Source organism: Physella acuta, unplaced genomic scaffold (assembly GCF_028476545.2).
Source record: "Physella acuta isolate Inbredline_101_S28 unplaced genomic scaffold, ASM2847654v3 ptg001706l, whole genome shotgun sequence".
Classification (NCBI taxonomy): Eukaryota; Metazoa; Mollusca; class Gastropoda; family Physidae; genus Physella; species Physella acuta.
The window spans coordinates 67,090-91,804 of NW_026733218.1; the positions used below are offsets into that span (position 1 = coordinate 67,090).

At 42.1% G+C, this 24,715-nt stretch overlaps 1 protein-coding gene across 1 annotated transcript in view; it reads right to left on the reverse strand.

The window, feature by feature from the left end:
* Window positions 1-6,790: 6,790 nt before the first annotated feature.
* Window positions 6,791-24,715, reverse strand: part of LOC131930038 (platelet glycoprotein Ib alpha chain) — a 40,008-nt gene continuing 22,083 nt past the window's right edge. Inside the window, exons 2-3 of the mRNA XM_059286402.1 lie at window positions 8,170-8,541; window positions 6,791-7,705 (exon numbers count right to left, since the gene is read on the reverse strand). Coding sequence (XP_059142385.1) covers window positions 7,632-7,705; window positions 8,170-8,541 — 446 coding nt within the window. The 3' untranslated portion in view covers window positions 6,791-7,631. The remainder of the gene's footprint in view (window positions 7,706-8,169; window positions 8,542-24,715) is intronic.

Sequence of the window (24,715 nt, forward strand, 5' to 3'; positions counted from 1 at the left end):
ACTGTACTTCTCCTTTTACCTGACGCCATTAAACTTTAGATAAAAATTAAAAATTAATTTTTAGAAATGTAGACACAAAGGGGAAGAACAATGAACATTTGAGAAGGGGAAGTAATTCTTTCTCTGTCACTCGCATGGGCTGCGAAATCGTGGTACAGAACTTTCCGGTATAAGTTCACTTTTCGAATGGGGTTTACCTGGTATAATGTCAATACTATTATTGTTTGATGCGATTTTTTAGCTGGTGATAACAGAAGTACAATTAAATAAGAAAAAAAGTTAACACCAAACGAAATACATTCGGTCTACTTTATTTGTCAAGGAGTAACATTAGTTTTGGATTGTTTTTCAAGAACAGAATGATCTCACTGATTTAACTCAGTCCTAATGGATACTCGTGTCCGTATGACGTTATTGAGTCAACTCAGCTGTAACGGGTGCAAGAACCGTGACCGAATGACGGCTGCTTGGTACCAATTAAAGCTGAGCGTGCACAATGATATCCTGTTGTTTGATAAGTTAACTGGGCAGATTAAAACGTAATTTGGAACGGCGTGGTCGGACGGTAGGGTGCATGACTGCTAACCCGGGAGTCTTGAGTTCTGACGCTACGCTCGAATCCATAGTACGTCATCGTTTTATATTAACAATACCAATGAAACATTTGAAGTCAAGACATTCCCTTAGACCTTACTGTTTTTACAAGTTTAAAAAAAGTTTTTATTTAACACTTCATAAAATCTTGTTTAAAAAAAGTAAACTGCAGTACTGGAGGAAAAAAACAACAAACAAATTAAGTTATTTTTTGAGTCTCGGTGGGTGTATAATACCATAGAGCAGTGTAGTGAACTAATAATCGAGTATTTTCTTCTTACTATTATCCGTTGTTAAGTTTAGGATTTGGGTAGCAGTCTTGACTACAGGCAAGGGTAGAGAGGGGTCTTGTAAAAGTAGTAATATTTCCCTTTTAAACCTGACGGTCTATGGGGCAAGTGAAGTAGAGTTCACCTGTTTCTGCGAGCTCGGCATATGAAGGGATAGTGTGGTCAGCACTATGCCCAGCCACCGTTACTTTCCTTAACGTAAGTTAGGAACCCATCAGAAACTGCTTACGGGTTAGCAGTCTAGCAGTCTGGCTAGGCCACACAGAAATATGGGTGGGCACAGGTGTTTAAAATTGAAGAAAATCTTTTGAGAAATTTTATTGAACTATCATTCCCGTCCCTGTGTTGGGATGGGTCCAAATATCTGGTTTCTAGCTCTTGACTTGTGGTTTAGCGGTCGTCCATAAATGACGTCACACTCGTAGGGAGGGGGAGGGTCTGTAATTTTGTGACGATGTGTGATGAGGGGATGGGGATTCAGATAGTGTGACGTCACATTTTTGCCTTAAAAAAGTTATGTCACAAACTGAATTTTAGCCGTTATTTCGCGTTTTTATAAACCTGTTTTCATAATTTGTTATAAAAATTGATTAAAGTACCTTGTTTAGGCTGAGCTCAGTAAATATTTTAGGGAAAAAAAATCGATGATTAAAAATAAATTCAAATGCAATTTTGAGGGGTGTTGATGACGGAGATGTGACGTCATTGTGGGGGGAGGTGTCTTGCTTTTTCTGACAATGTGTGACGGAGGGGTGAGAGGAGGTAAAAATCGTCACACAAAGAAAAGCGTGACGTCGTTTATGGATGATTCCTAGCGAGCGCGCGTTCTACCCTTAAGCCTTTAAGCTTATCAGGTAAGGCCTACAACTCTAGCCTGTGGACGGAACTGAACTGTTGGGTTTAACATACGATCCAGTGCTTGTCCACGCCGTATATAAGATATATAATAAGATAGTTAGCTGTATATAATATATTATCATCTGAAAGAAATATATCAAGAAAATATTATTTTTACGGTTAAAATTATTTGGTTCGATTTTTGTGCAGCTTTATTAAATATTTAATTAAAATTTAATGTAGTTTTAAAATATACACAAGCCCTATTTTTTTGCATAGGGATTTATAGTTGTTTACACATACAGCTAAAAATCGTGTATTGTCAAGACATCTAAAAAAATCCATACTGCGGAAATACTCAAATGAAAGCCATAACCAAAGAGATCGTAAAGATAAAAATAAAAGTTTTAAAACATCAAAAACTGGAACAGGACATAATCCCTTTGTTAACCATTTTTCTAAGCAAAATAGGACATTTGTCTATAAGGCAGAGGAAATAAGAGTTCACTTTTTGTGACCCTAAAATGTGAAGGGGCAGTGTAGTCAGTTTTAAGCCCAGTCGTCTGAAACTCATCAGGGTCGTCTGGGCTCAATGACGTACCACGGTCTCAAACCTGGGATTCGAATACGAGACTTCCAATGCGAATGCAAAGGATATTATCCAATTTTCTTTTTACCTTTTTTTTATTTCGACGTATTCATATTTATAATTTTTAAATTTCTTATATTTGCCTTCTGGTAGTGGTAGGCTTATAGGTTACGGAAAATAGATAAGTTAAGTACTGTAATCGTGCAAAAAATCGAAATCGAGTCGAATTTTTTGTTGTTGCAATCTTGTATTTGAAAAGAATTTCAAACTATGATAAAATGCCCAAGTTAAATCAACCACATCAAGTCATCCAGATCAGGCGCATCGTTTAAAAGAGACAAACATATCGCCACAGAACGGCAATCACAGTTCATTCAATAAAAACAAACGTCCCTTTCGCGGCGGGGCCTGGGTTCTGTTAATCTGTGTTTCAGATTCATCTTTGCACAATAGTCCCCAGGCACCCTACCCCCCCCCATTTGTATAGCAACATTTTTTGTTTTGTTTTAATGCATTACTGGAGTCAAAACAGTGTTAAGAAAAGATCTTGTTATTTTCTTAGATCCTCTTGATGGTGGATGTTATGTCTAGCCTGTAAGCTGTACATGTCTAGCCTGTAAGCTGTACATGTCTAGCCTGTAAGCTGTACATGTCTAAAGCTGTACATGTCTAGCCTGTAAGCTGTACTTGTCTAGCCTGTAAGCTGTACATGTCTAAAGCTGTACATGTCTAGCCTGTAAGCTGTACATGTTTAGCCTGTAAGCTGTACATGTCTAGCCTGTAAGCTGTACATGTCTAGCCTGTAAGCTGTACATGTCTAAAATTGTACATGTCTAGCCTGTAAGCTGTACATGTCTAGCCTGTAAGCTGTACATGTCTAGCCTGTAAGCTGTACATGTCTAAAGCTGTACATGTCTAGCCTGTAAGCTGTACATGTCTAGCCCGTAAGCTGTACATGTCTAGCCCGTAAGCTGTACATGTCTAGCCTGTAAGCTGTACATGTCTAGCCTGTAAGCTGTACATGTCTAGCCTGTAAGCTGTACATGTCTAGCCTGTAAGCTGTACATGTCTAAAGCTGTACATGTCTAGCCTGTAAGCTGTACATGTCTAGCCTGTAAGCTGTACATGTTTAGCCTGTAAGCTGTACATGTTTAGCCTGTAAGCTGTACATGTCTAAAGCTGTACATGTCTAGCCCGTAAGCTGTACATGTCTAGCCTGTAAGCTGTACATGTCTAGCCTGTAAGCTGTACATGTCTAGCCTGTAAGCTGTACATGTCTAGCCTGTAAGCTGTACATGTCTAGCCTGTAAGCTGTACATGTCTAAAGCTGTACATGTCTAGCCTGTAAGCTGTACATGTCTAGCCTGTAAGCTGTAAATGTTTAGCCTGTAAGCTGTACATATCTAGCCTGTAAGCTGTACAAGTCTAAAGCTGTACATGTCTAGCCTGTAAGCTGTACATGTCTAGCCTGTAAGCTGTACATGTCTAAAGCTGTACATGTCTAGCCTGTAAGCTGTACATGTCTAGCCTGTAAGCTGTACATGTCTAAAGCTGTACATGTCTAGCCTGTAAGCTGTACATGTTTAGCCTGTAAGCTGTACATGTCTAGCCTGTAAGCTGTACATGTCTAGCATGTAAGCTGTACATGTCTAAAGCTGTACATGTCTAGCCTGTAAGCTGTACATGTCTAGCCTGTAAGCTGTACATGTCTAGCCTGTAAGCTGTACATGTCTAAAATTGTACATGTCTAGCCTGTAAGCTGTACATGTCTAGCCTGTAAGCTGTACATGTCTAGCCTGTAAGTTGTACATGTCTAGCCTGTAAGCTGTACATGTCTAGCCTGTAAGCTGTACATGTCTAGCCTGTAAGCTGTACATGTCTAAAGCTGTACATGTCTAGCCTGTAAGCTGTACATGTCTAGCCCGTAAGCTGTACATGTCTAGCCCGTAAGCTGTACATGTCTAGCCTGTAAGCTGTACATGTCTAGCCTGTAAGCTGTACATGTCTAGCCTGTAAGCTGTACATGTCTAGCCTGTAAGCTGTACATGTCTAAAGCTGTACATGTCTAGCCTGTAAGCTGTACATGTCTAGCCTGTAAGCTATACATGTTTAGCCTGTAAGCTGTACATGTCTAGCCTGTAAGCTGTACATGTCTAGCCTGTAAGCTGTACATGTCTAGCCTGTAAGCTGTACATGTCTAGCCTGTAAGCTGTACATGTCTAGCCTGTAAGCTGTACATGTCTAGCCTGTAAGCTGTACATGTCTAGCCTGTAAGCTGTACATGTCTAAAGCTGTACATGTCTAGCCTGTAAGCTGTACATGTCTAGCCCGTAAGCTGTACATGTCTAGCCCGTAAGCTGTACATGTCTAGCCTGTAAGCTGTACATGTCTAGCCTGTAAGCTGTACATGTCTAGCCTGTAAGCTGTACATGTCTAGCCTGTAAGCTGTACATGTCTAAAGCTGTACATGTCTAGCCTGTAAGCTGTACATGTCTAGCCTGTAAGCTGTACATGTTTAGCCTGTAAGCTGTACATGTCTAGCCTGTAAGCTGTACATGTCTAGCCTGTAAGCTGTACATGTCTAGCCTGTAAGCTGTACATGTCTAGCCTGTGAGCTGTACATGTCTAGCATGTAAGCTGTACATGTCTAATGCTGTACATGTCTAGCCTGTAAGCTGTACATGTCTAGCCTGTAAGCTGTACATGTCTAGCCTGTAAGCTGTACATGTCTAGCCTGTAAGCTGTACATGTCTAAAGCTGTACATATCTAGCCTGTAAGCTGTACATGTCTAAAGCTGTACATGTCTAGCCTGTAAGCTGTACATGTCTAGCCTGTAAGCTGTACATGTCTAGCCTGTAAGCTGTACATGTTTAGCCTGTAAGCTGTACATGTCTAGCCCGTAAGCTGTACATGTCTAGCCTGTAAGCTGTACATGTCTAAAATTGTACATGTCTAGCCTGTAAGCTGCACATGTCTAAAGCTGTACATATCTAGCATGTAAGCTGTACATGTCTAAAGCTGTACATGTCTAGCCTGTAAGCTGTACATGTCTAGCCCGTAAGCTGTACATGTCTAGCCTGTAAGCTGTACATGTCTAGCCCGTAAGCTGTACATGTCTAGCCTGTAAGCTGTACATGTCTAGCCTGTAAGCTGTACATGTCTAGCCTGTAAGCTGTACATGTCTAGCCTGTAAGCTGTACATGTCTAAAGCTGTACATGTCTAGCCTGTAAGCTGTACATGTTTAGCCTGTAAGCTGTACATGTCTAGCCTGCAAGCTGTACATGTCTCAAGCTGTACATGTCTAGCCTGTAAGCTGTACATGTCTAGCCTGTAAGCTGTACATGTCTAGCATGTAAGCTGTACATGTCTAAAGCTGTACATGTCTAGCATGTAAGCTGTACATGTCTAGCCTGTAAGCTGTACATGTCTAGCCTGTAAGCTGTACATGTCTAGCCTGTAAGCTGTACATGTCTAAAATTGTACATGTCTAGCCTGTAAGTTGTACATGTCTAAAGCTGTACATGTCTAGCCTGTAAGCTGTACATGTCTAGCCCGTAAGCTGTACATGTCTAGCCTGTAAGCTGTACATGTCTAGCCCGTAAGCTGTACATGTCTAGCCTGTAAGCTGTACATGTCTAGCCTGTAAGCTGTACATGTCTAGCCTGTAAGTTGTACATGTCTAGCCTGTAAGCTGTACATGTCTAAAGCTGTACATGTCTAGCCTGTAAGCTGTACATGTCCAGCCTGTAAGCTGTACATGTCTAAAGCTGTACATGTCTAGCCTGTAAGCTGTACATGTTTAGCCTGTAAGCTGTACATGTCTAGCCTGTAAGCTGTACATGTCTAAAGCTGTACATGTCTAGCCTGTAAGCTGTACATGTCTAGCCTGTAAGCTGTACATGTCTAGCCTGTAAGCTGTACATGTCTAAAGCTGTACATGTCTAGCCTGTAAGCTGTACATGTCTAGCCTGTAAGCTGTACATGTCTAGCATGTAAGCTGTACATGTCTAGCCTGTAAGCTGTACATGTCTAAAATTGTACATGTCTAGCCTGTAAGATGCACATGTCTAAAGCTGTACATATCTAGCCTGTAAGCTGTACAAGTCTAAAGCTGTACATGTCTAGCCTGTAAGCTGTACATATCTAGCCTGTAAGCTGTACATGTCTAGCCTGTAAGCTGTACATGTCTAGCCTGTAAGCTGTACATATCTAGCCTGTAAGCTGTACATGTCTAGCGTGTAAGCTGTACATGTCTAGCCTGTAAGCTGTACATGTCTAAAGCTGTACATATCCAGCCTGCCATCTGTGTATAACATGAGCTCTACTTCCTCTGGCTTAAGGTTGTCAAAGTGCTTACCCTCTACACTTTGTGTAACCTCTTCATGTACCGAACACACTCGTGTTTCAATATGGCTAACGAGAACTACACACAGACATAAATAACAAACTGTAGGAAAATCTAAAGCCTGTTTGCAAAACAAAAACAGTTTTTATTTTTAATATTAAAAAAAGCAACTAATTATTAAAAACTAAGGCGCATAATAATAAAACGATGTAAAAAATATGACAGTATCAAATTTGGACAAATTTCTTGTTTTTTTCTTCCTAAAAAATAATATGTTTAAAGATTTAGATGAAGTTGAACAAAACAGCTGTTTGAACATCATTTACCTAGATTGGAAGATTTCCGTACAAACAGCGCTTTATTACGGGAATGTTACATACAAGCATTGTCATGTCAATTGTCATCTATAGATTTCAGCGATTTTAAATTTGTAACAAAAAATAGATGTAAGCATACGAACGGAAAATTTTGTAGAAATTCAAGATATAACATTTTTTACAACCGGAAATTTAGAAGTTATAAAAAAGTCACTTTTTAAAAAAAAAATTATTTACATTTATGTACTAGAGAACATTTTAAAAATTAAATTTTATGTTTAAAAAAAAAGTTTCAATTAGGCCAATTATTTACAGTAAAATATTAATAAATATATTGCAAAATACATTTAAGCTCTGAATAGAAAATGCACATTTCTTTCTTTTTAAACATTACAATTTCCTTGTACATGCATTTTTGTTTTACAGAAGAATTGCTTGTTTAAAACAGTAAATAGATGCCCGAAACACTAATTACTAAAATGAAGTTTCAAAAATAAAAGTCCCAAAAAGATTTGAACTGTTGGCTAGTGTAAATCAGCGAGAAAATACATCATTGAAAGCCATCTAAATATTTCTCCGAGCAATTTAATCTTTTCGATGATACATTTCAACATTTCAAAGAGCCATTTCAACATTTCAAGGAGCCATTTCAACATTTCACAAAAGCCATCTCAAAATCAAAGCCAGGATCATCAACATAGGTGTGAATGCTCTCAGGAGGGCACCGGCGTCTGAAAAAAAAACAAACGAGAAGTATTTTTAGAACACGATTGTCTGGAAATATGAAACCACTATCGTGGAATGAGTGAAGGAAATATTAATCACTTTTCAATAAGTCTATCTGCAGTGGTTCTTCAAGACTTTTTTTCCGGGTGTGTGTGTGTGTGTGGGGGGGGGGGGGGTTGGTGGTGGTGGTGGTGGTGGAACAACAATAATATAATAATTATAGGTATATATGTAAGGTAGAGTGGAGGTCACATAAATGTGGCATGCTAGACAAAATGAAATAAAATGTTATTTAAAGATCGAGTGTGGTGTACGTTTCTGAGTATTCAATTGTGGAGCATTTTATTATGTGTGATTTCTGCAGACGTATTTTAGGATACTGTTGTTTTATGCCTTTGGTTATTTTGAATACGTGCATATTATTGGTATAATTAAAAAAAAACTTTTACAAGTGAATAGATATACTTACTGCACTTTGACCAATTTGGCGAGCCAGCTGTTGTTTTCTTTCCAGACATGGGAGAGAGTGGGGTCGTTGATCCAGGCATTGGAGAGAGTGGGGTCGTTCCAGGCATTGGAGAGAGTGGGGTCGTTCCAGGCATTGGAGAGAGTGGGGTCGTTCCAGGCATTGGAGAGAGTGGGGTCGTTCCAGGCATTGGAGAGAGTGGGGTCGTTCCAGGCATTGGAGAGAGTGGGGTCGTTGATCCAGGCATTGGAGAGAGTGGGGTCGTTAATCCAGGCATTGGAGAGAGTGGGGTCGTTAATCCAGGCATGGGCGTGGGAGTGATCCTCGATGGATCAATTTGAGGTTCCTCTGTTGGATTCAGCCCATTCGTCAAGACTGAAAAAAAAATCATAATCAAAGTAGGTACACATGACTAAGTTCTTTGTAATCTTCTCTTCTACCACAAGGTAATCCTGCAGAAGACACGTCATTGTAAAATATTTTAAATTTACTTACGTTTAAAAACTAATACAATTGGTCCGTAGGGCCATATAGAAGACAATAGGGCAATAGAGCCAACTGTTGATGTAGGGCCATATATAGCTGACAATAGGGCCATAGCTGGGCCAGAGGGGAAGGGAGAGTGAAAGGGGGGGGGGGGCGGAGTGTTAGGGGGATGAAGGGGCTTTGACCTAGAATTATTTAAGAATATATTTCTGTTTAAAATCAAGTAGAATTTGTGGTGTTAGCCAGTATGTACAGACTAACATAGGGGTGTGGTGTGTACAGAATGGGTAACATAAGGGTGTGGTGTGTACAGACTGGGTAACATAGGGGTGTGGTGTGTACAGACTGGGTAACATAGGGGTGTGGTGTGTACAGACTGGGTAACATAGGGGTGTGGTGTGTACAGACTAACATAGGGGTGTAGTGTGTACAGACTAACATAGGGGTGTGGTGAGTACAGACTTACATAGGGGTGTGGTGTGTACAGACTGGGTAACATAGGGGTGTGGTGTGTACAGACTGGGTAACATAGGGGTGTAGTGTGTACAGACTGTGTAACATAGGGGTGTGGTGTGTACAGACTGGGTAATATAGGGGTGCGGTGTGTACAGACTAACATAGGGGTGTGGTGTGTACAGACTGGGTAACATAGGGGTGTGGTGTGTACAGAATGGGTAACATACGGGTGTGGTGTGTACAGACTGGGTAACATAGTGGTGTGGTGTGTACAGACTGGGTAACATAAGGGTGTGGTGTGTACATATTAACATAGGGGTGTGGTGTGTACAGACTAACATAGGGGTGTGTTGTGTACAGACTAACATAGGGGTGTGGTGTGTACAGACTGGGTAACATAGGGGTGTGGTGTGTACAGACTGGGTAACATAGGGGTGTGGTGTGTACAGACTGGGTAACATAGGGGTGTGGTGTGAACAGACTAACATAGGGGTGTGGTGTGTACAGACTGGGTAACATAGGGGTGTGGTGTGTACAGACTGGGTAACATACGGGTGTGGTGTGTACAGACTAACATAGGGGTGTGGTGTGTACAGACTGGGTAACATATGGGTGTGGTGTGTACAGACTGGGTAACATATGGGTGTGGTGTGTACAGACTGGGTAACATATGAGTGTGGTGTGTACAGACTAACATAGAATGTGGTGTGTACATACTAACATAGGGGTGTGATGTGTACATAATGGATAACATAGGGGTGTGGTGTGTACAGACTAACATAGGGGAGTGGTGTGTACAGACTAACATAGGTGTGTGGTGTGTACAGACTGTGAAACATAGGGGTATGGTGTGTACAGACTGGGTAACATAGGGGTGTGGTGTTTACAGAGTGGGTAACATAGGGGTGTGGTGTGTACACACTGTGAAAAATAGGGGTGTGGTGTGTACAGACTGGGTAACATAGGGGTGTGGTGTGTACAGACTGGGTAACATAGGGGTGTGGTGTGTACAGACTGGGTAACATAGGGGTGTGGTGTGTACAGACTTGGTAACATAGGGGTGTGGTGTGTACAGACTAACATAGGGGTGTGGTGTGTACAGACTAACATAGGGGTGTGGTGTGTAAAGACTGGGTAACATATGGGTGTGGTGTGTACAGACTAACATAGAATGTGGTGTGTACAGACTGGGTAACATAGGGGTGTGGTGTGTACAGACTGGGTAACATATGGGTGTGGTGTGTACAGACTGTGTAACATAGGGGTGTGGTGTGTACAGACTGGGTAATATAGGGGTGCGGTGTGTACAGACTAACATAGGGGTGTGGTGTGTACAGACTGGGTAACATAGGGGTGTGGTGTGTACAGACTGGGTAACATACGGGTGTGGTGTGTACAGACTGGGTAACATAGTGGTGTGGTGTGTACAGACTGGGTAACATAAGGGTGTGGTGTGTACATATTAACATAGGGGTGTGTTGTGTACAGACTAACATAGGGGTGTGGTGTGTACAGACTGGGTAACATAGGGGTGTGGTGTGTACAGACTGGGTAACATAGGGGTGTGGTGTGTACAGACTGGGTAACATAGGGGTGTGGTGTGTACAGACTGGGTAACATAGGGGTGTGGTGTGTACAGACTGGGTAACATAGGGGTGTGGTGTGTACAGACTGTGTGACATAAGGGTGTGGTGTGTACAGACTGGGTAACATAGGGGTGTGGTGTGTACAGACTGGGTAACATAGGGGTGTGGTGTGTACAGACTAACATAGGGGTGTGGTGTGTACAGACTGGGTAACATAGGGGTGTGGTGTGTACAGACTGGGTAACATACGGGTGTGGTGTTGTGACCTACTTAGGTCGAGTCATTTTTATTTTGACATTGTATAATTCCTTATATGGAATGATGGTGTAACACCTGGGGTTTTTCCACTGACTTATTAAGGTGTTTGAGACATAGAAATTTTCCATTAAATTCTGATTGAATGATTCTGATCAGATGATTATCCCAACCAATGGCGACATGAGTTGAGGATAACCTCCCCTGTCACAGAAGTCTTTAATTGCACTGCACACTCGCAACACGAGGCAGTTTTTTCTTGACCTGGCAGTCTACGAGGCCGTTTTACCTCGTTCAGGCAGCCGTCCATATTGTCCGGCTATAGACTCTGACCATTTGAACGTGAGAGTACTTAAGACCTGTGTGTGCCTTGCTTTCTTCAGTTGATTTAGTCTTCTAGTTTAATATTACTTGTCGCTAAGTAAGTCTTGAAGCTACAGCAGTGCTGTGTGGCCTGTAGCTGTTCTTTAGACAGTGGAGAAATCTGTGATAGTGTTTTTTTCCTGCATTTTGTAAGTTGGGTTTTTGATATTTTATACATTAAATATTTTATCTAGTTCATCTTCGTGTTCTGCCTCAACTGAGTTCGCTGATTAAAAGGTCGTATGTAGATTGGATGAGTGTTAATTACAATAGTATCACTAGCTTCCCTAGACATTAAATTCGAGCCCTAGTGGTCGTTGTGTTAAGTGTTCATCCACTTAGGCCGTAAGGCATTTGCATATGACCCCGAAAAAAGAATCCGGGGACGTTCTCCTTCTATTTGGCTGATAGATAGGTTAACGTTACAAAGTGGGGGCCCGTCCGGGATTTAATCTGTCGTTCCAGTTGTTGGTTATATCAGTTGAATACTAAGGTTAGTTGGATTTAGTTGTTTTATAGCCAGTAGCGCAGTGTTCTTACAACGCGCGCTCAGGCTAGAGTATCTAGGTCAAAATAGCCAGACGTGTTGTCCTACATTTAGAGGTCAAGTACACGGCCCAACGCTGTGTATTAATTTAAAGAATCTAGGCTTGTTGTGATTTTCAAGTTAGAGTTATGGAGTCTTTTTTGGCTAATCCTACTGTTGAAGATGTAGAAAAGTTGAGTAGAAAAGTTTTGGTTAGTGTTGTTAAGGAATTGAAATTGGATTATTCTGTTACGCAGAAGTCAGAGGTGTTGAGAGATAAAATTGTTGTTCATTTCATTAATGAAGGAGTATTTGATGAAAGTTTGTTAGCTAGTGTGTTGCTCCGCGAGGAGAAATCTATAGAAGAGAGGGAGCTTCTATTAAAAGAAAAGGAGTTTGAAACTAAAAGTGCTCTAGAGAAACAGGAGTTAGAGGCTAAAATTGCTTTAGATAAGAGGAGGTTGGAATTAGAGTTTGGTCAAGTTAGTGATGTCACTTCTCAGGTAGATCCAAAAAAGTTGTCGGTAGGGCAAGTGATTGCCAAATTTGGGAAATTAGTTCCGAAATTTGATGAAACAGATTTGGTCGTTTTCTTTAACTCGTTTGAGAGTTTAGCGAAGACATGTGAATGGCCCGAAACTTCCATTACTGCTTTATTGAGCTCTGTCCTTACTGGGAAAGCTGCAAAAACATACCAGGCACTCTCTCACGACGTTCAAAATAACTATAGTTTGGTCAAGACTGCCATTTTAAAGGCCTACGCACTGACGCCCGAGGCCTATCGGACAAAATTCCGAACACTCCGCAAGTTACCCACACAATCATATGCGGAATTTCTCTTTGAAAAGGAGAAAATATTCTCAAGGTGGCTACACTCTGAGGAAGTTTCTGAGTTTGAGAAACTCAGGTCACTTATCCTAAGGGAAGAATTCCTATCGTCCCTGCCTGAAGAGATACGACTACACATTCTGGATAACAAGATAACTGACATCCAGAAGGCTGCTGAGTCGGCTGACACATATATGTTGGTGCATAAGAAACCACCAGTGTCAGGAAACCGCCTCAACCCCGTGCTTCCCCTTTTTGGCAGCAATCATCCTGTTGGCCAACATTTGAAGGCATCACAGTCCAGAGAGAAACCAAGATCAACTTTCAATCGTCGAGCAGTATGCCAGTTCTGCAAAAGGCCTGGTCATCTTGTCAAGGACTGTTACAAACGTCGTCAATATAACAGAGAGGTGGTGCGTACTTCCGCGCACTATGCTCTATCCCCTCAAGCAGCCAGTTCAACTATGAACTCTAGAATTCAAAAGGACTCTAACCCTAAGTGTCCGCAAGAAGGTAGTCAAGTCTCCACACATTATGTGCAGTCACATTTTGACTGTTCTCGCCACCATCCAGTTTCTTCCGAGTCTACCGATCTCGAGGGATCGAGAAAAGTTGACTTTTCATCTTTTATTGCCGAAGCCATCATTAGCAAACCAGGTGATCCGATGTCTCAGCGGAATATCACCGTCCTCAGAGACACAGGAGCGTCACAATCACTCCTTTTGAAAAGTTCAATGGACATTACACCTGAGACGAACACCGGAAGGATTTCCATTATCCAGGGAGTGGGGACAAAATCTACTGTCGTCCCTCTACACAAGTTTGCCCTGAAACATCATCTCGTCGAAGGTGAGGTCATTTTAGGTGTGATAGATAGTATTCCTGTCCCAGGAGTACACCTACTTCTAGGGAATGACCTTGCGGGAAGCAAAGTATACCCCTGTACGGTTTCAGACCCATTGTCGACAGTTCCAGATAATGATTATGAACTGTATCCTGCATGTGCGGTGACAAGAAGCCAGACCAAACAATTGGCTGACACAACGTCTGAACCACACCCGCCATCATCGTCAAGAAATTCGACTCCCAAACTGGAGTCTATGCTTCCAGAGAACACAAGTCTGGGCTTACCCCTGAGGATATCTCAGGAAGACATCATTAAAGCTCAGCAAGTCGACGCGGAACTCAAAGCAACGGTCGAAAAATCTCTATCATCTGACGATGGAGAATATTTCTCCGAGAACGGCCTCTTCTTTCGTCGCGCTATACCAGTGAATGCCTCACCAGCCGAACCATGGTTGGGTAAAAACCAGCTGTGGATCCCTCCACCTTATCGGCATGAAATACTTAAGCTGGCACATGACCATCCAATGTCAGCGCACCCAGGTGTCACTAAAACGACGGCGAAGATCAAAGAACTGTTCTTTTGGCCCAAAATGAGAAAAGATGTGTCGCGTTACTGCAGAAGTTGCACGAACTGTCAGTTGGCCGGAAAGCCAAACCAGACAATTCCTAAGGCCCCTTTGAGTCCGATTCCTGTATTAGAAGAACCCTTTTCTAAAATCGTCATGGACTGCGTAGGTCCATTGCCTAAAACCAAGGCGGGCAACGAGTACCTACTTACCTTTATGTGTTCAAGTACCCGTTTTCCCGAGGCGATTCCCTTACGGAACATTAAGGCAAAGACTGTAGTCAGAGCCATGACCCGGTTCTTCACTACCTTTGGATTACCTAGAATCGTGCAAACAGATCAAGGCAGCAACTTCACCAGTCACCATTTTCAGGAAGCGCTAGCCAAGCTAGGCGTTACCCACATCACCAGCTCAGCCTACCACCCTCAGTCTCAAGGCGTACTTGAGAGGTTCCACCAAACCCTCAAAACCATGCTAAGGACATTCGCTAATAGTAACACCCAATGGGATGAGTCTGTTCCTTGGATTATTTTCGCCGCGAGGGACTGTGTCCAGGACTCTTTAGGCTACTCGCCTTTTCAACTTGTGTTTGGACATTCTGTCCGTGGTCCCCTGAAGCTGATACACGAACGTTGGACAGGTACCAGTGATCATCCAGTGGAAAACTTCGACGATTTTCACGTTCGACTGAAAGCCGTGTGCGAAATGGCTCACAAGAACTTAAGAAGGGCCCAAGTGAGAATGAAAGAACTGTATGATAAGAGTTCTTGTAAACGAACATTCAATCCAGGCGACAAAGTTCTTGTGCTAGTACCTAATCTGAACAATGCGTTATCCTTGAGATATTGTGGACCCTTTACTGTGCATTCAAAATTAAGTGATTTGAACTATGTTGTCAATACGCCCGACAGAAGAAAGAAACAGACAGTGTATCATGTCAACTCACTGAAAAAGTATTATGATAATTGTAACAATTTTCAATCCACAGCTAAAATTACTTTACCTGTATGTTCAAATGTTTCTGATGATGTGATACATGATAAATTAAAACCCCCAAAATTGGTAAATTCTTCCTTTTTAGATAATTTGAATGTCCACCTTATGCATTTGTCCACAGAGGAAAGCCATAGATTGTCTCAGTTATTTGAAACATTTCCCTCTATCTTTGGGGACGTCCCCAAGGAAGCGAAAGTACCACCTCATGATGTAGACGTTGGTGACGCAAAACCCATTAAACAACACCCCTATAGAGTTAACCCGGAAAAAGCTGCTTTGATAAAAGATGAAATTGACTATATGCTCAAGAATGATATCATTGAGCCCAGTTTCAGCAACTGGAGTTCCCCATGTCTCCTAGTACCGAAAGACGGTGGATCTTTCAGGTTTGTGACCGACTTTAGGAAGGTGAATGCGCTCACCAAAGCTGATTCCTATCCTTTACCTCGGATAGAAGACGTTATTGATAAAGTTGGTCAAGCTAAGATAATTTCCAAAATTGATTTACTTTCAGGATACTGGCAAATCCCCTTATCTGACCGTGCAAAAGAAATATCTGCTTTTGTAACCCCTAATGGTTTTTATAGATACAAACGCATGCCCTTTGGTATGCGAAATGCTGGTCAAACTTTCCAGAGGGTCATTAACTCTGTCATTGCTGACGTAGACCAATGTGAGGCCTACATAGATGATATAGTTGTATTTTCTAATACTTTTGAAGAACATATTGTTCAATTGACTAACCTTTTTAGAAAATTGTCTGAAGTTAATTTTACTGTAAACTTACATAAAAGTGATTTCTGTAAAGCTTCAATTACCTATTTGGGTTACCAAGTGGGAACGAACCAAGTTCGGCCCATTGAAGCTAAAGTAGATGCTATTGTAAAGTTGCCACCTCCCAAAAATTGTAAAGAGATCAAAAAGTTCCTTGGGATGGCTGGTTACTATAGGCGGTTCTGTCAAAACTTTTCAGCTATTGCTGAACCTCTTACTGCATTATTGAAAAGGGTGTTAAGTTTGAATGGTCAAATAAATGTCAAAAAGCTTTTTTAACCATTAAGTCATTTTTATCAAATGCTCCTGTTATGGCTGCACCAAATTTCAGCAAGCCCTTTAAACTTGCCATTGATGCTAGCAACTTAGCCATTGGCTCAGTCCTATTTCAAGAAGACAATATGGGAATTGACCATCCCATTGCCTTTTTTTCCAGGAAGTTAAATGAGAACCAAAAGAATTATTCTACTATTGAAAAAGAAGCTTTAGCTTTGGTTTTATCATTACAACATTTTGAAGTCTATGTCTCTTCTTCAACCAATCCAGTCAGAGTGTTTTCTGACCATGACCCCCTAAAATTTACCTCTAAGTTAGGACAGTCAAATCAAAGAATATTGAGATGGTGCTTATATTTCCAAAATTTTAATCTGGAAATTTCACACATTAAGGGTAGTGATAATGTTGTGGCTGATTGTTTGTCAAGGATGTAAAATCTTGTTGTACACATTGATCATGTGACATGCTTTGTGGTTCATTAGGACCATAAACAGGTTTTGTTTGAGTGTCACTCATATGAAAATGAGTGGTGTGAGTTTTGAATTTTTTTCAAAATTCCAATCCTGTTGAATATTTTGTTTATTTTCAGGTGAACCTTAATTAAAGGTGGTTTTTGATTATATGTAATCTTTTATAATAATATGTCTCATATGACTCCATTGATATTGTAGCTAGTCATTGAAATAAAGGTCTTACCCTGGCGGGTTTACCACTTTTAATATCCACATGGAAAATTTGTAATACCCTTTTTTGAGGGATTTTGATGTATAATTACTTTTTGAAGGGTTACTCCCCTTTCACCAATTGTAAAAGTTGGAGTTACTTCCCTTTTATGTTCAGGGATATTTGCATCTGGTATTATGATTTTGATTGCCTACATTTGTAAAACATTTTTGTTATTTCATTGCCAGATTGGTTCCTTATGTATGTTTTTGTGGAACCTATCTGTCACTTCCAAAAAGGGAGGGGATGTGACCTACTTAGGTCGAGTCATTTTTATTTTGACATTGTATAATTCCTTATATGGAATGATGGTGTAACACCTGGGGTTTTTCCACTGACTTATTAAGGTGTTTGAGACATAGAAATTTTCCATTAAATTCTGATTGAATGATTCTGATCAGATGATTATCCCAACCAATGGCGACATGAGTTGAGGATAACCTCCCCTGTCACAGAAGTCTTTAATTGCACTGCACACTCGCAACACGAGGCAGTTTTTTCTTGACCTGGCAGTCTACGAGGCCGTTTTACCTCGTTCAGGCAGCCGTCCATATTGTCCGGCTATAGACTCTGACCATTTGAACGTGAGAGTACTTAAGACCTGTGTGTGCCTTGCTTTCTTCAGTTGATTTAGTCTTCTAGTTTAATATTACTTGTCGCTAAGTAAGTCTTGAAGCTACAGCAGTGCTGTGTGGCCTGTAGCTGTTCTTTAGACAGTGGAGAAATCTGTGATAGTGTTTTTTTCCTGCATTTTGTAAGTTGGGTTTTTGATATTTTATACATTAAATATTTTATCTAGTTCATCTTCGTGTTCTGCCTCAACTGAGTTCGCTGATTAAAAGGTCGTATGTAGATTGGATGAGTGTTAATTACAATAGTATCACTAGCTTCCCTAGACATTAAATTCGAGCCCTAGTGGTCGTTGTGTTAAGTGTTCATCCACTTAGGCCGTAAGGCATTTGCATATGACCCCGAAAAAAGAATCCGGGGACGTTCTCCTTCTATTTGGCTGATAGATAGGTTAACGTTACAGTGTGTACAGACTAACATAGGGGTGTGGTGTGTACAGACTGCGTAACATATGGGTGTGGTGTGTACAGACTGGGTAACATATGGGTGTGGTGTGTACAGACTGGGTAACATATGGGTGTGGTGTGTACAGACTAACATAGAATGTGGTGTGTACATACTAACATAGGGGTGTGATGTGTACATAATGGATAACATAGGGGTGTGGTGTGTACAGACTAACATAGGGGAGTGGTGTGTACAGACTAACATAGGTGTGTGGTGTGTACAGACTGTGAAACATAGGGGTATGGTGTGTACAGACTGGGTAACATAGGGGTGTGGTGTTTACAGAGTGGGTAACATAGGGGTGTGGTGTGTACACACTGTGAAAAATAGGGGTGTGGTGTGTACAGACTGGGTAACATAGGGGTGTGGTGTGTACAGACTGGGTAACATAGGGGTGTGGTGTGTACAGACTGGGTAACATAGGGGTGTGGTGTGTACAGACTTGGTAACATAGGGGTGTGGTGTGTACAGACTAACATAGGGGTGTGGTGTGTACAGACTAACATAGGGGTGTGGTGTGTAAAGACTGGGTAACATATGGGTGTGGTGTGTACAGACTAACATAGAATGTGGTGTGTACAGACTGGGTAACATAGGGGTGTGGTGTGTACAGACTGGGTAACATATGGGTGTGGTGTGTACAGACTAACATAGAATGTGGTGTGTACATACTAACATAGGGGTGTGATGTGTACATAATGGATAACATAGGGGTGTGGTGTGTACAGACTAAAATAGGGGTTAGGTGTGTACATAATGGATAACATAGGGGTGTGGTGTGTACAGAATGTATAACTTTGGAGTGTGGTGTGTACAGAATGGATAACATAGGGGGTGTGATGTGTATCGCATTGGATAACAAAGGGGTTTTGTGTGTACAGATTAATCTAGGGGCGTGGCTTTTACAGACTAACATAGGGGTGTAGTGTGTACAGACTAACATAGGGGTGTGGTGTGTACAGACTAATATAGGGGTTTTGTGTGTACAGATTAATCTAGGGGCGTGGCTTTTACAGACTAACATAGAGGTGTAGTGTGTACAGACTAACATAGGGGTGTGGTATGTACAGACTGTGAAACATAGGGGTGTGGTGTGTACAGACTGACTAACATAGGGGTGTGGTGTGTACAGACTGGGTAACATAGGGGTGTGGTGTGTACAGACTGGGTAACATAGGGGTGTGGTGTGTAAAGACTGGGTAACATAGGGGTGTGGTGTGTACATATTAAGATAGGGGTGTGGTGTGTACATAATGGATAACATAGGGGGTGTGATGTGTATCGCATTGGATAACATAGGGGTGTGGTGTGTACAGAATGTATAATATTGGAGTGTGGTGTGTACAGAATGGATAACATAGGGGGTGTGATGTGTATCGCATTGGATAACATAGGGGTGTGGTGTGTACAGATTAATCTAGGGGCGTGGCTTTTACAGACTAACATAGGGGTGTGGTGTGTACAGACTAACATAGGGGTGTGGTGTGTACAGACTTACATACGGGCGAAGTGTGTACAGACTAACATAGGGGTGAGGTGTGTACAGACTAATATAGGGGTGTGGTGTGTACAGAATAACATACGGGCGAAGTGTGTACAGACTAACATAGGGGTGAGGTTTTTACAGACTAACATAGGTGTGTGGTGTGTACAGAATAGGTAACATAGTGGTGTGGTGTGTACAGACTGGGTAACATAGGGGTGTGGTGTGTTTCTTTGTTCTTTGTAATCTTCTCTTCTACCACAAGGTAATCCTGCAGAAGACACGTCATTGTAAATTATTTTAAATTTACTTACGTTTAAAAACTAATACAATTGGTCCGTAGGGCCATATAGAAGACAATAGGGCAATAGAGCCAACTGTTGATGTAGGGCCATATATAGCTGACAATAGGGCCATAGCTGGGCCAGAGGGGAAGGGAGAGTGAAAGGGGGGGGGGCGGAGTGTTAGGGGGATGAAGGGGCTTTGACCTAGAATTATTTAAGAATATATTTCTGTTTAAAATCAAGTAGAATTTGTGGTGTTAGCCAGTATGTACAGACTAACATAGGGGTGTGGTGTGTACAGAATGGGTAACATAGGTGTGTACAGACTGGGTAACATATGGGTGTGGTGTGTACAGACTGGGTAACATAGGTGTGTACAGACTGGGTAACATATGGGTGTGGTGTGTACAGACTGGGTAACATATGGGTGTGGTGTGTACAGACTAACATAGAATGTGGTGTGTACATACTAACATAGGGGTGTGATGTGTACATAATGGATAACATAGGGGTGTGGTGTGTACAGACTAACATAGGGGAGTGGTGTGTACAGACTAACATAGGTGTGTGGTGTGTACAGACTGTGAAACATAGGGGTATGGTGTGTACAGACTGGGTAACATAGGGGTGTGGTGTTTACAGAGTGGGTAACATAGGGGTGTGGTGTGTACACACTGTGAAAAATAGGGGTGTGGTGTGTACAGACTGGGTAACATAGGGGTGTGGTGTGTACAGACTGGGTAACATAGGGGTGTGGTGTGTACAGACTGGGTAACATAGGGGTGTGGTGTGTACAGACTTGGTAACATAGGGGTGTGGTGTGTACAGACTAACATAGGGGTGTGGTGTGTACAGACTAACATAGGGGTGTGGTGTGTAAAGACTGGGTAACATATGGGTGTGGTGTGTACAGACTAACATAGAATGTGGTGTGTACAGACTGGGTAACATAGGGGTGTGGTGTGTACAGACTGGGTAACATATGGGTGTGGTGTGTACAGACTAACATAGAATGTGGTGTGTACATACTAACATAGGGGTGTGGTGTGTACAGACTAAAATAGGGGTTAGGTGTGTACATAATGGATAACATAGGGGTGTGGTGTGTACAGAATGTATAACTTTGGAGTGTGGTGTGTACAGAATGGATAACATAGGGGGTGTGATGTGTATCGCATTGGATAACAAAGGGGTTTTGTGTGTACAGATTAATCTAGGGGCGTGGCTTTTACAGACTAACATAGGGGTGTAGTGTGTACAGACTAACATAGGGGTGTGGTGTGTACAGACTAATATAGGGGTTTTGTGTGTACAGATTAATCTAGGGGCGTGGCTTTTACAGACTAACATAGAGGTGTAGTGTGTACAGACTAACATAGGGGTGTGGTATGTACAGACTGTGAAACATAGGGGTGTGGTGTGTACAGACTGACTAACATAGGGGTGTGGTGTGTACAGACTGGGTAACATAGGGGTGTGGTGTGTACAGACTGGGTAACATAGGGGTGTGGTGTGTAAAGACTGGGTAACATAGGGGTGTGGTGTGTACATATTAAGATAGGGGTGTGGTGTGTACATAATGGATAACATAGGGGGTGTGATGTGTATCGCATTGGATAACATAGGGGTGTGGTGTGTACAGAATGTATAATATTGGAGTGTGGTGTGTACAGAATGGATAACATAGGGGGTGTGATGTGTATCGCATTGGATAACATAGGGGTGTGGTGTGTACAGATTAATCTAGGGGCGTGGCTTTTACAGACTAACATAGGGGTGTGGTGTGTACAGACTAACATAGGGGTGTGGTGTGTACAGACTTACATACGGGCGAAGTGTGTACAGACTAACATAGGGGTGAGGTGTGTACAGACTAATATAGGGGTGTGGTGTGTACAGAATAACATACGGGCGAAGTGTGTACAGACTAACATAGGGGTGAGGTTTTTACAGACTAACATAGGTGTGTGGTGTGTACAGAATAGGTAACATAGTGGTGTGGTGTGTACAGACTGGGTAACATAGGGGTGTGGTGTGTAGAAACTAACATAGGGGTGTGGTGTGTACAGACTAACATAGGGGTGTGGTGTGTACAGACTGGGTAACATAGGGGTGTGGTGTGTACAGACTAACATAGGGGTGTGGTGTGTACAGAATGGATAACATAGGGTGTGTGATGTGTATCGCATTGGATAACATATTGATGTAGTGTGTACAGATTAATCTAGGAGCGTGGTTTTTACAGACTAACATAGGGGTGAAGTGTGTACAGACTAACATAGGGATGTGGTGTGTACAGACTAACATAGGGGTGTGGTATGTACATACTAACATAGGGGTATGGTGTGTACAGACTAACATAGGGGTGTGATGTGTACATAATGGATAACATAGGGGTGTGGTGTGTACAGACTGTGTAACATAGGGGTGTGGTGTGTACAGACTGTGTAACATAGGGGTGTGGTGTGTACAGACTGTGTAACATAGGGATGTGGTGTGTACAGACTGGGTAACATAGGGGTGTGGTGTGTACAGACTGGGTAACATAGGGGTGTGGTGTGTACAGACTAACATAGGGGTGTGGTGTGTACAGACTGGGTAACATAGGGGTGTGGTGTGTACAGACTGGGTAACATACGGGTGTGGTGTGTACAGACTAACATAGGGGTGTGGTGTGTGCAGACTGGGTAACATAGGGGTGTGGTGTGTACAGACTGGGTAACATAGGGGTGTGTTGTGTACAGACTGTGTAACATAGGGGTGTGGTGTGTACAGACTAACATAGGGGTGTGGTGTGTACAGACTAACATAGGGGTGTGGTGTGTACAGACTGGGTAACATAGGGGTGTGGTGTGTACAGACTGGGTAACATAGGGGTGTGGTGTGTACAGACTAACATAGGGGTGTGGTGTGTACAGACTGGGTAACATAGGGGTGTGGTGTGTACAGACTGGGTAACATAGGCGTGTGGTGTGTACAGACTAACATAGGGGTGTGGTGTGTACAGACTGGGTAACATAGGGGTGTGGTGTGTACAGACTAACATAGGGGTGTGGTATGTATATACTAACATAGGGGTATGGTGTGTACAGACTAACATACGGGTGTGATGTGTACATAATGGATAACATAGGGGTGTGGTGTGTACAGACTAACATAGGGGTGTGGTGTGTACAGAATGGATAACATAGGGTGTGTGATGTGTATCGCATTGGATAACATATTGATGTAGTGTGTACAGATTAATCTAGGAGCGTGGTTTTTACAGACTAACATAGGGGTGAAGTGTGTACAGACTAACATAGGGGTGTGGTGTGTACAGACTAACATAGGGGTGTGGTATGTACATACTACCATAGGGGTATAGTGTGTACAGACTAACATAGGGGTGTGATGTGTACATAATGGATAACATAGGGGTGTGGTGTGTACAGACTGTGTAACATAGGGGTGTGGTGTGTACAGACTGGGTAACATAAGGGTGTGGTGTGTACATATTAACATAGGGGTGTGGTGTGTACAGACTGGGTAACATAGGGGTGTGGTGTGTACAGACTAACATAGGGGTGTGGTGTGTACAGATTAATCTAGGGGCGTGATTTTTCCAGACTAACATAGGGGTGTAGTGTGTACAGACTAACATAGGGGTGTGGTGAGTACAGACTTACATAGGGGTGTGGTGTGTATAGAATGGATAACATAGGGGTGTGGTGTGTACAGAATGGATAACATAGGGGCGTAGTGTGTACAGACTAACATAGAGGTGTAGTGTGTACAGACTGGGTAATACATTAAAGATGTGGGGCAATGTCTTCTATGTGGTTCATTTGTCAGCTATATAGCCTAATTGTAAGTTTTATTGCGTTATTGTCCAAAGTAAGATCTAATTTTCACTTTTACGGTCCGGTCCTATGGTCAGTTACATTATCTCCTTATGTTCAGTTATTGTATGTTTCCATACTCAGTCACATTATGTCCCTATTGTTTTACTTCTATTGTTAGCGGGGGGGGGGGGGATTTTAATTTCCTCTCAAACGTATTTCTTTTAAATCGAAAACTAAAAGTCGAAAAAAAAACTTCAAAACGTTTGCAGGGTTTAAATAAGCAGTGCGAGGTTGGGCTGGAGGCCACCCCCCCCCCTTCCCTGACATATCTTAGTGAGATCAATAAACTTTAGCTCAAATGTTTATTTTTAGAACTTAGACGGCAAATGACAGAACAATGAACTTGAAAGAAGAGGAAGTAATCTAATTTTCCCCCTCTTTTCTAATGGACTAACAAACTGTAGTAGAGAACTTTCAGATAACAAAACTGCAATCAGCTAAGATAAAACTGACATCAAACGAAAAAAATTCGGTGTACTTTATTTGTCACCAAGTAGCATTGGATTCAGAATTTCTTCCATCTGCTTCCCGAAGAGAGTCTACCGCCCCCGAACGAAATGGAATTTATATAGAAAACTTATACTTTAACCAGTGTCCGCCCCCCACCCCCACCTCCGGAGAAAAAATTCTGGAAGAAACACTGATTGGGTTTGGATTGTTTTACACAAAGCAAAAAAATGACCTCCCTTAAACAACCTAGCTCTAATGCGTACATGACATAGCAGTGGCGTAGCCAGGATCGTCTCAAGGGGGGTTCCAATTTTTACCTGGGGACAAACTTTCGATTTGCACCCCCCTCAAACTTTCGATTTGCCCCCCCCCTCAAACTTTTGATTTGCACCCTCCCCCCTCAAACTTTCGATTTGCACCCCCCTCAAACTTTCGATTTGCACCCCCCGTCATACTTTTTATATATATACCGAGGGGTCTATGGGGAGGGGGGGTTATGACCCCCCCCCCTAACCCCCCTGCCTACGCCACTGTGACATAGGTATTCGAATGGCGTCGTTGAGTCAACTGAGCTCATATTGCTGTCATCCTAGCGTCATGTTTTTACGGCTGCTGGGTTTTTAATTAGAGCTGAGCAATCGTACTGACACGTCATATGGGACTGCTTGGTCAGAGAGCAGAGCTCACGAC